At 29.7% G+C, this 18468-nt stretch overlaps 2 protein-coding genes across 6 annotated transcripts; one reads left to right on the top strand and one right to left on the bottom strand.

The window, feature by feature from the left end:
• Positions 1 to 899: 899 nt before the first annotated feature.
• LOC126748865 (regulator of G-protein signaling 7) lies at positions 900 to 13433 on the bottom strand. 5 transcript variants are annotated; one of them, XR_007664825.1, is made up of 11 exons: positions 13178 to 13430; positions 12941 to 13083; positions 9495 to 9681; positions 9045 to 9351; positions 6666 to 6889; positions 6184 to 6404; positions 5891 to 6130; positions 5346 to 5532; positions 4279 to 4371; positions 3613 to 3809; positions 903 to 3241 (listed from the first exon to the last, which is right to left on the bottom strand). XR_007664825.1 is itself a non-coding variant. In XM_050458381.1 (10 exons), the coding sequence occupies exons 3-10, from the start codon at positions 9645 to 9647 to the stop codon at positions 3747 to 3749; spliced, it is 1488 nt and encodes a 495-aa protein (XP_050314338.1). In that variant the 5' UTR covers positions 9648 to 9681; positions 12941 to 13100; positions 13178 to 13433; the 3' UTR covers positions 900 to 3746. The 5 variants fall into 5 exon arrangements, 4 of the variants coding, with proteins under 4 accessions (XP_050314338.1, XP_050314337.1, XP_050314334.1 ...); XM_050458381.1 differs by having other exon boundaries at positions 900 to 3809; positions 12941 to 13100; positions 13178 to 13433; XM_050458380.1 differs by having other exon boundaries at positions 900 to 3809; positions 12941 to 13069; positions 13178 to 13432.
• Positions 13434 to 13813: 380 nt separating this feature from the next.
• LOC126748566 (putative SERF-like protein) lies at positions 13814 to 18279 on the top strand. Its single transcript, XM_050457893.1, has 3 exons — positions 13814 to 13981; positions 14047 to 14152; positions 17991 to 18279. Exons 1-3 carry the CDS (start codon positions 13975 to 13977, stop codon positions 18058 to 18060), a joined length of 183 nt encoding a protein of 60 aa, XP_050313850.1. The 5' UTR covers positions 13814 to 13974; the 3' UTR covers positions 18061 to 18279.
• The last annotated feature ends 189 nt before the right edge of the window (positions 18280 to 18468 follow it).

The raw sequence follows: 18468 nt of genomic DNA on the forward strand, positions 1-18468 counted from the left end.
AAAAAGAAAAATACGTGTTGCAGCGTCAGCAGGCGGTTGAGTCTTCCAGTAAACTGCACTATTTATAAAAAACGCCGTAATTGTCAACCGAATATCCGAAAATTAACGTCTGATTAAGTCATATATTTAGGGTTTGAACTGAGAAGTTGCCAATTGTGGCGATTTCTTCAATACATTGGGAACAAATTATTTCTTATGCCAGAAAGGCATAAACAAGTACGTCAATGGCCTGAAAAGTTTAAGAAATGGTTTCGCGATTTTCACTGCCTTCAATTAAAATTGATTTAAATACCTAGGGTGATATTGAAAATTACTCAAATTAATATACAAGAAATCAATGAAAAGTACACGGACACAGGAGGTGTGTGTAAACAACTCATAATATAATACGTAACCTTCAAATATCAACAAAATATTAGTGTCCTTAAATGGTTGGAATATAATTGAGAAATAATCAGAAATTCTGTAATTTGTGGCTTTAAAGAAGCATGAAAGATTAATACATATATATATATATTTATATATATATATATATTTATATATATATATATATATATATATATATATATATATTTAAAATGATAATGGTAGTTGAGAGAGACTCGCTGGGTGAACTCAATTCGGGACCTATTCGGTATTATTATTTGATTCTCGACAGAAATAGAACCAAAATAATTATTTTTAAGATCGACAACTTATGTCATAAGTTATATTAATATGTCATAATTCTAAATTTCAAATATTTCTAGAATTCTTGATACTCGGAGAAATAAGAATTGGTATAGTCTTTAACAAGAATTAGTCAGAATCAGGTAAAGGAGTTTTTGGTCAAACAAATATTTATATTTTATGGATGTAAGGAAAATAAAACACAATTCAATCAGCCGGCGACGTTTCGTTACTTTATTGTAACTTTGGTCTAGCTCTGTTTTTAATTGTAGCGGGAAAAATACACACAAAATTAGCCTATCTGTTAAAGCTGATTAATATACAATGACTACTATATGCTAATTATATAATAATTCATTTGATTAAATTAGTTAAATAAATGTATTTTATCTGCTTTAGTTACAAAAAATAGCCTACATGCTACAATTATTTTCAGAAAGACATATATTTTGTATGGTCTAATTTCTACAGTGAGTAGTATAGCTTGCTATATAAGTTATCTAAAGATACACAGGGTGACCAAATGAAAACGAAACGTCGAGCTTCATATATAATTTGTTTTTTTTTTCTGGAAAAAAAATACTCGGACGTATTTTTGATATTTTTATCTAGGGTTACACTAACTTTTAAATCATATAATTCATGCGGAACTCCTCCAGCAACTAACAAGATAGTTTCTTATTTGTACATTACAGCTAAAATAATATTTAAAACATGTTTATTTTATATTGAGGGTGGTTCAGCGCATTTTTAAAAATTAAGTGATATGTTTTTATTTGAAAATATAACAAGCACTGTAGCATATAGATATTATCTACAAGCAATGACCATCTAAAACTCCTCAATACGTATTATATGCATAATTTATGTCTACTTATATTATATTTAAAGCTGTTAGTTTATTTTACCTACAACTATATTATCAGTTAGTATCTTCTCTGGAAATATTTTTCAGATTAAGTGATAATATGAAATGCACAGAAGCAAAAAAAAAGTGATTGTCTTTTTTGCTCCTTAAGTTTAATTTTAATGTGATGCCATTGCAACTAAAGGAACTTAAAAAAAGTTAATTTGATAGCAAGAAGGTTATCATCCACTTAGCGCAGAGACTCGTAGCGTGTAAATATTAATTTATTAGATATACGATTAATGATTTAACGTTGTTGCAACTGAACCATCCTGTACATGTAATTACATATCAGTTTATTCAGTCGAATGTAGGTTAATCTTTTGTAAATAAAATCAAGTAATCCACCATTATTGTAATAATTAAAATTTCTATGAGGAGCTGAGAAATATCCTTCACAGCAATGAAAATACCACCTCCACGAAACTTCAATTTTCTTTTCATAGAGCAATCACATATAAAGTCTATCAATCAAATTATATTAACCCTCTTTATGGGCGGAGAATTTAAATACAACCCTTAATATCTTAAAAGGCCAGGAAAGCCAGAGATTGGGGATAACTTTGAACTATCGAGTTCTTCAATAATCAGTAGTTAGCCTCATGCTGTTTGTCATTTATATAATGATCTAACATGTTCTCAGGATGAGGGCGAGTTATTTGCTGATGACGCAACTTTCTATGAATATAATCAGCCTTCGGTTTATCAAAATCTCAGAAAATAATCTATTACAATGGATGCTTGAATAGTTAGAAAACCGCGATACACCTCTTTCAACAAGGCAGTTAAATAATCACTTATACCACAATATTTAACTAAAGCTGAAATCCTAGTTTCATTGTTGTGTACTCAGATGGTTCACTTCTTAAAATATGGATTTCGAACTTACGAATCCTTTCCGCTCTTCCCTGTATGTATGTTATGCAGTGTTTGCTGCACAGTAACCAAATCTAGACTTATATAATTCACATAAAGATGTGCACAACTGCCGTGCATATATAGCAATCTTGTACTAGATTTTGGCCGTCCTGAGAGATCTAGAAGAGTCTTAAGGTACTTATTAATTAAATCCTAGAAGCTTTTAACTTGATTAAGTACAAAAATTAATTAAAAAGGGTCTTTTTGATTCGACGGGTACTTTAAATGAAATTTTTATCTGTAATGTTTCACATTTTGTCAATTTTTAACTGTAACGAATGAAAACTTAATTTTATAAGCATTTTATCTGCTATATGACTGTTTGGACTTTTGATGAAAATCCCCTCTTTAAAATATATTGTATTAATTTAAAATAGAAAATATTTTATTAATCCTCCTAACGTTTTTATTGTGTCGAACGGACACATTACAACAGCAACAAACTGTATCACAGAGATCTAAAGTCAAACATAACAAACTGTTCTTGGTGAACTCTCGGGTAACTAAAATGTGGAGAATATAGGTTATAATACCCGGCATGCCGCTTATATCAGATTGTCAATCAATAGTATATCAAGTATATCAATCCCCCGGTCTGAACAAGTAAAAAAATCAGTGGTGTACAATGGAAAGAAAATGTTCAATCATCTACCCTTATCCATACGCCAAAGTAACAACAGTTTGGCATTTAGGTGCTCTACCAAAGCTCTTTTGTTAAAAAAAGGGCTACTGTCCCAGACTAGTTTTCTGAAATATTTTAATACAAATTAATTAATAGGTTTGCAATTCACATCTTTCAAATTTAATTACGTTATCTTTATTTCAATGTATTCATGTATTTTTCTTAGTATAGCACTATAATTTTATTGTTTTATGGTACTAAAATTTTTTATATTGTATATTTTATGACCCTTCACGAGAGTGATTGTTTTACCTGTTTTTTTTATGATTGGCTATTTTTAGCTTGATTTTTTGTTATATATACTAACTGAAACAGTTTTTGTAACACCTTTATTTTAGTTACAACTGTCAGCTTCAATATGCAACTTGTCAAGCTTTATTAACAACAATGCATATTTTGTTTTGAAAGCAATTGAGAAGAAACAAGTTCAACCTACCGTCGACCATGAATAATCCTTCATTATTATATTTTTAATTTCCGGTACGCCTAAATGTTGTATTGTCGTTAGTCTTCTTATACATTTTAAACTTAAGTAAATTTAGTGTAATGTCTATTTTTATTTCTAATAAACTATGTAGCATTATCCTTTCTTGCCGAAAATGATACTATCGAACGTATTCCTTTTACCGAGGTCTGCAACAAACAGAAAATGTTAAAAATATTCAGATTTTATTACGAATTAGTCTAAAAATCTAATATTGTTCATTTGAAAAAATCCAGAATTCACGACTAAATAGTAATAATAAAATAATTGAACTGCGGAAATAATATTTGAAGTCCTTTCATAATACATTTTGTATTTTAGGCTTCTTTATGTCATCTAAAGTATAGCATTTTTCTTTTAAATATCCAAAGCTTGGACAATTAGCCAAAAATTTCAAGATACCCCACTTAAAACTATATCAATAACGATGACATAATAGAAGCATATGGAAATTAGCAACACTAATCAATTTTAAATTTCGCAACGCACAAATGTTATTTTTAATGAAACATCCCTATTTTCTTTGTATTTAAATTTCAATGTAAAAAATATAAAAGATTAGTCCTATAGAGTACAATAATACCGAGAGTAGATATTTTTGGTTGTCTTCACACTTACCTTTTTTCTGGATCCATTTAAAAAATCTTTATACATCTCTGAACGCAAATATCTTGAGTAGCTATCACTTTTCATAAGCTGATATACATGTGCCTAAAATAAAAACCATAGTGAACGAAACATATTATAAAATTAAATCCCTGGGTACTGCACATCTAAATTGCAGACCTTCTTATAAGAATAACTCAATATTGTTAGCCTACAAATACCCTAAATTTCAAACTGTTTCAAGAGTAAATCAATAACGCAAAGAGTATTGGGTATGTACATGGGTGTGTTCTAATATTTAGAGTATGATATTATACATGATATTCAAAATGCTTCAATAAATCCAAATCAATAATGTTAATCCAAAAATACTCTAAATATTAGAAACTTTTAAGATTTTTAACTTTTCTTTTTAACACCAAGTACACTAAAATATACTTCAATTTGAGATGTTCCAAACCGGTTGAATTACACCAGAGCATGATGATTTATTTTAGAAATTATTCATATAAAACTTTCTAGCGAACGAGGATTAATGGATTGCCCGCCTAAATAGCCGGAGCTAAACCAGTAGACATATATTTTTGGGGGCATTTAAAGGCTCGTTATATCATACGAAACCCAGCAGTTGTGTTAAATTAAAAAGACTATTGAATTTTAAATGTAGTTTAAGAAATCCTACATATCAGACCCTTTAAGGTTTACAGAGAGGCTTGAATGGTGTCAACTAACAAAACAGTTTAAAAAAACAGTTGGGACATATATTTTAATCGTTTTTCAATTTTTTATTTAATACTTATTATTTTTTATTAGCAAAGAATGTATTAAAATAAAATAATAATAAAAAAAAATATGTTTCGTCTCCTAGAATCTTAGCTGATGCTGCCCTCGATAAACGGAATCAAATCTAAATTTTTATAATGTACACCTACCAAAATGATGAAAAAAATAGCGAAATGTAAATTAAAAGCACCAAAAAATAATAAATTAGAAAATGTGATGGTTTAAGTTAATTTACTTAAAATAGCGTTTTGCTAAAACCTTTAGAATAAACTCTTAATTTCAAAACTTTAACTTACTGCAGCATTATCGAAAGACCATCGGTCAGGATTCTCCATACATTTTTTGGTCAGTTCATAAGAATGTGAATCAACATTTATAGGGCATTTTGCATCCGAAGCCAAATAGTAGTCCCAAATATCCGATACTTTTTGCTGAACTTGACTTTGAGGTAAACATTTAAGTTCTTGAACGGCCTCCCAAAACCTTGAATATTAAAAAATTATAAAGCATTAATCCAACTATCATTTACGACTACTAACTGGTGCAAAAAATATTAATTCTTAGTTGCAGACTTTGAATTGCTAGGTGTGCTTATTGTTGAAATAACCAAGATAACATTTTTGAAGCACGGTAGGTATTAATAAAAATAAAGCTCATATAACGACTTTTAAGAATTTGATTCAAACGGAAAAAAATTATTGAATTTATTAATGAATAATTTTAATATGAATTAATTATCGAAAGACTATCGAAGAATAATGAAATCAAATCTAAAAGGACTTTATGGTTAAAGTACTACAAAAAAATATTTGATTAGAATAAAGAGAACAATTAAACTTACTTTAGATTTTCGCCACTAAATTCTTTATCAAGAAATTTTTCAAAATGCTCTCTTCCTATCGGATCTGCTATTAATTCCTGTAGACTAAATGCCCATCTTTTAACTCGCCTAGCAGACACTTCCTTAGACATTTTATCCTGTTCCCATAGTTCCGTGCTATCAAAGATCCACGGATTTAAATATTCAGGCTGAACAAAAAATGGATCATACTCCAAATACTGCTCGTAATAAGAGATAAATCTGAAATTTTGTATCAGTTTAGTCTAAATTAAAAACTTTTCATTAAAACGTACGTCTCTGCAGCTTTTGATACTTTTATGTTTCTTCTTTCTAGTTGAGTTTTAAGTACGGTAATTTGTTTCTTAAGCTGCTCGGACGAGTTTTTGGGTTGTGATCCACTTAAACTGAATAAGATTTTGGCAGGATTATTTTGCTTGTTCTTCATTGCTCTGTTCGGTTTATTCATTTGGCAGGCCTTTTTAATATCTATTTCCGTGGTGTTGACACATCCAGGCTGTCAAAGAAAAATGTATATATATTTTATGTATGTATATTAACTTATAAATCAAATGACAATGCATGCAATACAAAAGCCTTAAAATGGGTTTTGACAAAATTTATAACTAACCATAGTCCAAGTTTTGAATCAAAAAATCTTTTAACTATGGTTAAGAGTTTGTTCTTCCGCCCATATAAAGAAATTTAAAGTTTTCACTTGAAGATAGCTATGTCGTAACTAATAGGTCAGTACTGAGTATGCATGCTTATCACTTACCATGGGTCTGTGTACATCCCAGAAAGCCCTCTCTTGACTATCCAACACTTTTCTTTCCAGTTTATCGCGTTTTTTATCGACTTTACTCTGAGCTTCTGCTTGCATAAAAATAAATTCCCATTTTCTTGAAAACATTTTTTGCAATCTGGCCAAATTTTCAGCTTCATAATCGGCTAACTCTAATCTGGTTTTATTTTGCATGGTTCGTTTGCAAAGGTAGACAGCTACAAATAATATTTTATCGTTATAGCTATAACTATGTACCTACCTATACGACACCGAAATTTACTTTATCGATCATGAGCCTGTATATGAAAAAACTTGATAATTAAACAAACCATATTTATGCAATTTATCAACTTGACCAGAATATTTCTTCCAATGATGTCTTATTTAAATGTTTTATGCCGGGTCTTGGGCGAAAGGTGTGCCAGACCATAATTGTGGAATCTCTAGCAATATATTTTAACGCAATTGAATATATCTAGACTTGCAAGGTCATATTTCGATCACCATAACTTTTTTTTGTTAGGACTCTATATTCAATGGCCCCCAAGATTTCCAGACCTACCGCCATTCGATTTTTACATATGGAGGAGGGCTAAGGAACTGGTTTATGATCAAGAATTAAAAACCAGGGAAAGTTCCATATTTAAATACATGCGGCATTTGAAACGGCTCGGAGATATACGTCGTGCACGAGAACATTGGAAATATGAAAGACATGACTCATGTAATAATAGCGAAGGATGTTAATATCAGCAAAGTTTAATATAAATGATTTTTGTCCATTTTTATAGTAACACCCTATAATTCATTTGAAACATTTTATATAAAACGAAAATAAGTTTATTAATTATCTCCCTTGCTCAATCCATCTACAAGGAATATAAGACCAAATACAGAGCTATAAATATATACTTTTTTTTATATAAAAAACCTAGAATTTGCCTTGATAATATTATATACATGTTTTCTTTAGTGATTACATAATTGTATTAAACAATCACTCAAAATATTTGCAAATGTGTTTTACATTTGCATATCTATCTACAAGTACAAAAAAAGTGATAAGATTACGTTTAGTAGTAATTATTTTCATTATAGTATTTAGCAATATTGGGAATTAATCTGAATTCCTCAAAAAATTCTGATAATAGTTTGACAGAACGTTGATACTATATTTATATACTATATTCTAGCTTTTACTAGTTTTAGCATTCTAAAATATCAATTGGGGCCCAAATTAAAAATTTGTTCCTTTATTTTGAACTGCATACTTCGAGCTTAGAGTAATACCTACCTTAAAATCAGCATATAATGCATAAATGAATTTGAACCATTGTATATACAAATGTATTTAATTTTATACCTATAGCTACTATGTTGCAGTTTCCTACTTGTAGCTTTTATGACTGATCCAATCGTTCGGATCAAAAGATCCAAAGAACAACTCCTAACTCTGACGAGCTTCTAACCGAGAAATCAAGAATCACTACTCTGCCTTGCAGTGATAGTAATAAGACTAATAAAATTGTGAGACATTGACGGCGATATATAATCAACTCCGAGAGTTTAAGATCTTTAAAATATGAGTACACAGGTGACTGAAACATAATCTGGACCACAAACCTTTGCACTCTTATAATATCATCTTTTTAGCTACACTGCAAGTTATATAAAATATAGAAATAAGAATTTCAAGGGCCACCCTTGGCATTTAAAATGCTACTCAATAAGCCACCCATGCGAAAAAAAAGTTGTTAACGACCAACATTTCGTTAGCATATGTGTTTTAAAAAAAATCAACAGTTTTATAAAATCAGAAACCAGGATAGCCTCTAGTTATGATATTTAAAAAAAATTCCTTTATATAAGGATAATTAACATTGAACATTTCTATACAATACAAAGAAAACAAAATTTTAAATTAAGACTTCAGAGCATTCTTCATATAGAAGTTTTCATCTTCAGGGGACTTATGCATCACCTTTTTAAAAGTTTAACTAATATGGAATATATAGCATGATTTATCATAGAAACATGCTGTAGGAATGAAAAAATAATAAAGAAAAATAGAACAAAAATAATATAATATATCTCAATTTCTTATCTACATATATAAACAATACCAACTATTGATTTTTAAAAGCCTTTATTTGTATTAAAGTCTGGACTTAGTCTTTTTGTTATAATCAGTCAGAAATAAAGTGAACATGTTTCACCCAAAACAATCTATGTATATATATAAAACAGCACTCTTAAGAATCGTAGCTGGATTAAAATACATATAAAATTTAAAAAAATACATATTGCCTAAATATATAACACATGCAAAAGTAAAAAATAATCACTACTAAGCTATTTATTTAAAAATACCATAATCTGTATTTTCAGGTTCCCAACAGTTTGAGGGCCAAAAGTATGGTGTTTGAAATCTATAGAAAGTGCCATCATTTCGAACTGTCAGCATATGATCTTCTATTGGGAAAAAATATCCGTGAGCAGCTATTAGATGAGCAAAATGTAAAGCTTCCTGCTGATCTTCTAAATCTAAATTTTTGGTCATCCATAAAATTAAGTCTGAACCTGTAAAAACTGATGGTATTTTTGACATGAATGATTTTACTGTCCGCACAGGAACTCCAGTATTTTCATCCTGCATTTGTTCAATGATTTTTTCCATCTGCAAATAACAAAAAAACAAAATTAAATCAATACAAATACAAATTCAAATTATTCATTTGTTAGTGCTTTACAAAAATGGTTAACTCCATTAATTCCATTTGTAGTCAAACAAAAAAATTTGACTACAAATGGAAAACATACCTTTTTGTATAATAAAAAATTAGGGGACTCATCAGAGATTGACTTTTGCTGCAAAGCAATTGCGCCCTCATTAATAGGATGGATAATATTAGCTGACGAGGCTGGATCTGGCTTGCGTCTGAAACCAGCTTTATCAGAATTCATCATTACCATATTAACGTCTTGGGAGGAATCACTCCCCCATGCTCTGAAAATTCAATGCTTTGCTTTTTATTTATATTATTATCTGAGGTACTTTTCTATAAATAAATATGCCTTAAGGTTCAATTTTACTTATATGTTAACATATATTTGTTCTTTGGGGTTTCCATATAACATACTTTCCAAATGTACATTTAAAGATCAATAACTAAGAAATGTTATTGTTTACCACTATACAAAAAATTGGAAGAATGTAATATCATAACTTAAAGATACATTTTTAATAGATCTATTTATTTATTTAAGCCATTATTCCCAACAGGCAACTTGTCCAATAATTGGAAATAGTTCACAATTTGGTTACACATTAACTTATTATATATTAACTTAAAAAATAATTAAACTAAACTTAACCGAAACAAAAATCAAAACAATATATAAATCAAAATTTAAGTTTTAAACACAATCAACCACAATAAGCCCTAATTAAAGTCGTGATATATCGATTATACTACCAACAATTATATTTATTGGAAATACATTTATGTTGCACAAATGAAAAATATTTTTAGGTACATCGCACATTACATATAAAGGTGATTTTAATAATAATAATAATAAGCTTGATTTCCAACAGGTTACATATACCCAGTTACAGGAACATCAATTAAATATATAAATGTACAAGTACGAATGCATGAACTGTATTAGATCCATGCAACTAAACTATAAAAGAATTGCTATATAATAAAAAAAGTAGTGAGTTTGAGAAAATAAATAATAAAAAATCAACACTAAATTAGGATAAGAATCAAGAATTAATTTAAATCAAAAGAGCAAAAAACCTGGTGGACCTGGCTGTGTCCAAGTTAAAAGCTGGACACTTTAACCACCTATTCGAGTGAGGCCTTGGTAAGAAGAAGGTTTTAATTATTAAGCCTAGGATCAAGAAAACAATACAAGAGAGAAGAAAAGGACTGTCCCTTAAATCATTAATTACCCATATAAAAACTTAACAAAAAAGACACTTCTCAGATGTAATGGATTTAGATAAAAGCTACCTAATAGTTGGCGGTGATCAATATATTAAGTCTATAGGCTAAGTATTAGGCAAACCTGCACTAAACAGATTCAGTCAAATCAATGTGGCACTGGTAAATTGGATTCCACATGATGCAGCCATAGAGGTTTAGACGTAGACTCTGTAGTAAAGCTTTGAGAGTTTCTAATTATAAACCCAAGTTTATTCATGGCTGACGCCACAAGACTATTAAAATGTGGTATAAAGGTAAACTCAGAATCAAAGGTGATAAGAATTGATCAGTAATCTGATTAAGTCTGCTCAAGATGTTATTCTTGATTGACTAGTTGTAAGTAATGTGGATTTTTGATCATAAAAAACCAACTACACTACATTTCACCGCATTAAGCCTCAGCCTGTTATCAGCACATCAAGTTTCCAAAAAATCATAAGAATAAAAAAAGAAATAAGTAATCAATAATACTGTTGTCCTTTAAATTACAACGCGCCATAAACAGGATATAAGAGCGTCCTTTTGTCATTTGAAGAAAACTCAAACCAGACCTGACTTTACAGCAGTACAGTATTTTAACAAGCTTCCATGTAAGATTGGGGGTTTGCAAGCTAAAACTTTAAAAAAGTAATAAAAACTTAAACTAATTCAAAATCCATTCTATTCCCAGATGATGAGGTGTGATACCAACAATGTGATTTTTGATGTTGTATTATGTGTTTCCTTGGCAATCTTTATATCCATCCTGTTATTACTCTGATTTCGTGAATTTTTTAAGCTGTGTGTAAGTTTTAAAATTTTAATATCTAATAGATTTAAAACCTTTTTCAATCTATTAGATATTAAGTTTGACTTGAAATTTGAGAAAATTGTTTATTAAAAACATAAACTATTTGAATTTGAACTGTCTATGTAAAAGAATAACTTTAAGTAATCGACAAAAGCCGTCCTATGGCAGTTGAATTAGTTAACCAAATCATTGATAAACAAATAAAATATGAAAATAAAATTATACAATGGACCCAGATTTGAACCTTGAGATAAACCCGAAATAACATAAAATAATTTGGATCTCAAGCCCTTATACTCTACAAACTGGGATAAACCAAGTAGGCATGGTGAAACAAATTAATTAGCCTGAATGAAAAGCAATAGCAATGTAATTTATTTAACAAAATATAATGATCAATCCTGTCAAACGCTTTTTGAAAATCATGACCTTAAAAATCTGAGACTGGGCATCATTGGATTTCATGGATTCACAAATATGATTAGAAAGTCAAGACAAATTAGTAATGCAAGATTAGCCCCTAAGTGGAAATAAGACCTTTGACATGGTGGAACAAAGACAGATTTAATAAAATTTCAAATATTTAAAAAAAATTTCAGATTGAGATGGCCTGCAGTTGACTGCAGGCCTGCACAGAATCCCCTTTTTTTTTAATTTGCTCTGTAGGGTTAAATATATGAGTCAATAGATTGAACAGGACACAAATATAGTCTTTACCTAAAAATCTTGGTATTCCATAGACCCCAAATGTTGACTTGTTCTTGAGTGTTATATCAGCCAAAAAACCACCTGAATATGTCAAAAGGAGGTAACTTATCAAAAGCCAAGGAATGCTCAATACTAGTAGACATTATCAAAGGGCTCTCAAAGAATGCAAAGCTCAAGGGGCATCCTCGCAAGGATGTATGAAACAAACAAAATTAAATTTGTCTTTCCCAACCTCTGTAAATTTGACTTGATTAACAAATTAATTTTGTGTTTAAAATGAATTTATTTAAATATTAGAGACATGAAGATTGGAAACAGTGCAACAACTAATGATATTTATTATTGTGCAGTTTGTATTTCTTCATTATTAACTACCTAATTGAGATTTGAATTCAAATATAGTTCAAACCTTTCTTATGTTGTGGAAAGTTTGAAATTATAATTTTCTAAAATATAGTATATATAAGGTATAGTAGAATTGTAAATGCATTTTCAAGAGGTGTTCAAATAAGCAAAATTATCAGGCAATATATCCAAAACAAAAAATGACAAAATAAATTAATCACAAAGTTTTAGTCAATTAAAGTCATGAAGAAGTGTTTAACTAAGAAGTGTTGTTTAACTTTAAAAAATAATTTTTTGGGCTATTAAAGAGATGTGATCCATCAGTATGATTAAAAGATTCTTACATCTGCTGTTGTGCTTCTATTAAAAAACTACATTATTGTTGTATGTGGTATCCTATTTAGTGTCAGACAGTAAATCACTCTTACCTTATTCTATTCCAGATGTCAAATCCTAATACAATAGTTGGCAATTTACTTTTTACAATTGAAAAAATGCCTGTTTTGTTTGAGTTTCCTCATTTTTAAAAGCAAACTTCAACACCATTTGTTCTGAAACTATTAATTGTACTCTGAAAAACCAGATAATCTAAATAATACATCAATTTCAGTAGCTCTCAAAATAATTTTTCTAGATTTGTTTGGTTAATTTGCAGTTTTCCTTACCAACCAAATGAATTTAGGTCTATGCATTAGGATTAGACGATTCTAATTTAAATTAGAGAATCCCAACTCCAAGGGCCTCAATTCTGGTTTAAAATTTGGGCTTCCGGACTTAAAAGTTTTAATTAATAATAATTTTACTTCACTAATTACACTGGATTCTGGATTGGTCATTTCGGCTGGTCAGTGGGCTGTCAAAAATCTGGATTTCTGGATCGAACACTTTATAACATAAAAGTTTTTTCAAGCGGTGCATCTGGTTTTTACCACTTTTGGTAGACAGGTATTCACGCCGTGATACTCCAGATATTGATTGACAAATCTAACCGGTTGTCTTAAAAATTAAATAAATAAAATAAATGGTTTATTGATATTATTATATTGATAAATACAAAAAAACCATTCATAGTCGCAAATATTCCAAATAGGTATTCTAAATGCAATACTGTTGCATTGGGCACTTTACCTTACTTACTATGTCCTTATTACGTCACTCTTTGGGAACTAAATTATAACCAGATCCGCTTGAATGTAATTGCCATATTTCTCCACTAGTTGCCCGCTTGAATATGGCTATAGTTATATGTGTCAAAGTTCACTTGTCACCTGTCACTAGTCAAAAATGTCAAATAATTCATATGTTATTCTATTTATAGCTTAGAAAATAATTCTGGCTCTCTTTTGGTTTTGGTTGGCTTTTGCAATTGGAGTATAGTTGCAATTACTGGAAAAGGCTGCGGCCTTCGGACGAAGCATTTGTATTTTTTCCTTTTTGCCTTTTTTTATATATTTTTGGAAAAATGACTCGTAAGTTATTACTCATCTGCCTCAAGTAATTTACTATGCTTTAAGAAATCGAAATTCCTCTTTAGGTGGAAACCAGCGAGAACTGGCTAGGGCAAAAAACCAGAAAAAACAACAGGAATTAAGTAAAGGAAAAAAATCGGACGGCCTTACTGTAGAACAAAGAAAACAAAGGTAAGTGTAAAATTACTAAGAATTTTTTTACCCTTAATTGTTATGTTGACATTTGTTACTGAACTTAGTATTTGAAAACCACACATCTTAAAAAAAAACAAAAATAACTGTGCTTTTTCAATATCTTAGCAATAGGTCATCAAAACATTTTTATTTTAGAAGTTTCCACATTAATTTTTTTAGTTCAAACAGCTCCTAATTTCCAAAATCTATATTTCTCAATTATACCAACATCCATAATTTTTTAATGAAACAAAAATTTTTTAACCCATTTTTGACAATGACAAATTTTAATGCAAATATTTTAGTATTGATTGGGTAAAGCTTTATATTTCTTTAATTTTAAATTTTAATCAATAGTTTGTTTTTTTTTTCATTCAATTCTTTTTGACATGTGTTAGGCATCTGATCTGCAATTGAGATGAATAACTGAATTTTAGTTCATCATGCAACTGCACTTCAAATTATGGGAAAATAGGTTCTAGTTTCAACACTAATGTTATTTTACAGTAATGAGTAAATTTTTTACAGTAATATAAATTCTCATAAACTCGTTTTCAGATGCTTTTATACTTGGGTTGGGATGAGTGAAGTTGGAATTACATACATTTTAAATTTCTCTCCATAATTTCAAGTGAGATTAAATGCCAAAATATATTTTTAGGGTTTCTTTTTGTAAAAAAAAATATCCATATGATAATTTATTCCTTCACCAGAGGAATATTGTTTCCAGCAAAATTACACACATTTTAAGCTTTTTCTTATAAAATTAGGTGCACTTTTCAGGAAAATTGCTACACTCTGCCTTCACACAAATTTACAGAAAGAGAAGTGAGTACAACATGTGAGACAAGAGACTATTGCAAAAAGAGATGTGAAGCATCAAATTGTTCTCTCCAACTCCAATGTCGGATTCCAACCACTCACTGGCATCCATAGTCAAAAATAATCATTTAATCTTGTCATATTAAACATTGTTTGTCCAGCATTGGTTTTGGTGTAGTAAAAAAATGTTTGGATCAGAGTTATAATACATGTTAAGCTGAAAAATTTTCTTAAAATATTTCAAATTACATTGTTCATATGAAATAATAATTACAGATAAATATTTTGAAACTCTTATTTAACACTTCAGATTACTTATCATTTATAAGATTACTTATCTTCCAGGTTTATTAAGAAAGATTCCTGGCATATTCTGTTTATGACACATAAATAAATACATGCCTATATTACTATTTCAGGTATTCTTAAGTACTCTAAAGATTCCAAGTAATATAATATATAATAACCACAAAAATGTCTCTACTGACCTGTCTAAGAATACAAGACTTTTATTATTCTTCCCCAAATAAGGAACAGAATTCAAAAGAACATAAAAAATAACTATTCCGTATTTGAAGTTCCAGTTACTCCTAGAATTTCATTCTATAAGGCTTGTCAAGATTTTAGGTTCATGACTCAGTAAGTTTTGTTATATATTGGTGTGAACCAGAACCACTGTTTGCATTTGGGATTTGAGAAAATAATGTATTTGAAATTTTCCTTTGTTTTTATTCTTTAGTAATGCAGGACCCTGCTTTGAGTGCAGGCTTATAATCATCAGCTGTTCACTAAATTATCAACAGTTTTCTCTAATATAAAAGATTATTTCTTGTTTTAAAATATTCTAAGTTTGTGAGATGGTACAATGCAAATGGAATGAATTCTAATATTTTAAAATATAAGGTTTTTCACAAAAACTCTTTAAAATACCATTTAACTATATCATAGGAGAAAATCCATTTTCTGTTGTTGAAATAATAACTGCTCTTTAGTATATTTACTATATAAGCGAACTTTTATAGTAAATATACCATTAATAATGATTAAAAGTTCTTCAATGAAGTATATATAATACTCAAGATTTTAAACACTCAAGATTCTGTACTGCAGTCTTGTCAGGTCTGATTTAGAATATGCTAGGGTACTTAGATTTGAGTCTACCTGGAATCATTACTATAGAATACATTCCTCTGACATAGAAAACTCCTTGCTATGTAAACCATAAATGTTTTTGCAATGCACTAAGTAGGGAGTCTCTACATCAAAGATTAAATCTGGAAGTGTATCCCCAATAAGAAATGTTAATTAAGATAAGAAACTGTAAAAACTTTCCGTGTAGCCTCTTACCATTTATCAATTACAGCAAACATTTATTCTTTTTATGAAATATGGTAATTATTAATCAAAGTACTGACATGATCCAACACCAAATTTCTGATTTTTAGATTAGGTCTCATGACTATGTTTAACATAAATACTATCTTAATTTATTGTTTTATAAGCAAATTTTCATTTTCATGCATTTTAAGTAACAACCTAATATCCATTAACTGTATGTACTTATTAATAATTATTTGTTGACAGTAACAGTACCAGAAATATTTTGATTTAATAAAAAAAAATAATTTAATAAAATGTTCTATCAACCTCCATTTTAAACAAGCATTTGCACAAGGTAGCACATCCTGACCCCACCTTGTGAGATAACTCAGGTTATTTTTTAGTGATTCATCACATTTTCTCGACACAAAATATGCATTTGACGTTGGAATATTTAGGGCAATTTCCTTTGTAAAAGAGCTTTGCAATAAGGTGCCACAAATATGGCATCATTCCATTTAACAAAATTAAGTAGGTTTAGGTTTTACTCTTTTGAAGAAAGTCTTTTTTTTGGTGACGGTAATGAAACACACGCGATATACACGCACTTTAGTACAGCCTTTAAAGGTCATCCATAATATTTTTATTTCTCATATTTCACATCTTGACATAACTGGGTCCCTTTTAGTTTAGATTAAGTCTTATCTAACCGGCAGAGAGCAGCGGGTTGAGATTGGTGGTTTTGTTTCCAAGCCATTTTTGCCAACTTCAGGTTTCCCACCTAGGATTTTTATTATTCATTCATTATTATTCTGTCACCTGCCACCATCAATTGCCTTGGCTCCCTATTGGAACCTAAATTCTTACTGCTTGCTTATGATTTAAAGATATTTCGACCTCTCAGGATGAGTTGGTGGGTGCTTCAGAGAAATATAAGCAGTGTTTGCCTGGTGTAAGTTGAATGAAACGTCGATAAAGATTGAGAATGTGGGTTTATGAAGTTTACTTGTTTAAGGATCTCCCCTCCTTGTCAATAAGTTATTGATTATATACCTTGATGCAGCTTGACTCAGTCAAGGATTGGGGTGTTTTTCTGAACCCAAGAGTAAGTCTTCTCCCACCCTTTTGAATGAATTATAAGAGCTAATAAGCAGCTTGGCTATTCAAAAAATCTTGCAAAGACTTAAACTATAAATTAACTTTATATTCACCTAGGGAGATCTCTTCTTAAATTCTCCAATATATTGAAAGGCTCAAAAAGGCTTTACAGCGCAATTTCATCAGGCTTGTCAGATATACTCTTATTAACATCTTACCTGTTCTGAACTTATCAAGCAAAAGGCGGTTCTTTGATGTTTGCTTTGCATTTAAAGTTCTGAATGGTCACGCACTTCACAGTATTCTTTTTTCCAGAACAACCTATTTAATAAACAGTCTTATTAACCGAATAGATTCTGCAGTGTATAGATTTGAAAAAGATCTTAATTTTTTTGGTGCTTCTTTAAATAAGTCTTTAGCTAGGGCAACTATTTTAGCATAGTATCCTCCCCCTCACTCTTCAGATTAAGCTTAGCCAAGTATAGTTTATTAGCATTATGTTATTGTTTAAGATTACTGTTAACTATTAATATGTACTTGAAATGTTATATATGTTGACAAATAAAAAAAATAAATCAAAATTGCATTTTTATAGGGATGCAGATCTAATGCGGGAAAAACAGAGAAAAAAAGAAGAGCTGAAACAGGCAACTACTTGCAAGTAATAACGAGATTGTTTGCCTTATTTAATGTATTACCACAAGCATTGTTCAATTTCATACATTTTTGTGATGTTAATTTTTATAAATTACTTAATGTCTTACAACAGCTTTTGTACCAACTTAAAATGTTTGTTTTTCATAACTTAAATGTATATTTTTCTCTAGAAGTAGGTACCTAGTCTGTTTAACTATGTCCATTTTTAATAAATTTCTGTACTTCCATTTTTTCTATGCATTTTTTTATTATCCTGTTCCGTAAGTAGCTTACAGGCTTATATTAATTATTATTAATTACAATGATAGTATTGTCTTTGAATTTCATTGTATTTATAATAATATTTTAGGAGGCAATTCAACTACTGAAAAATTCAGTATATCTAGTGAGGTGCCCTGCAGGTTCTTCTGGATAGG

This window comes from Anthonomus grandis, chromosome 22 (genome assembly GCF_022605725.1).
Source record: "Anthonomus grandis grandis chromosome 22, icAntGran1.3, whole genome shotgun sequence".
NCBI lineage: Eukaryota > Metazoa > Arthropoda > Insecta > Coleoptera > Curculionidae > Anthonomus > Anthonomus grandis.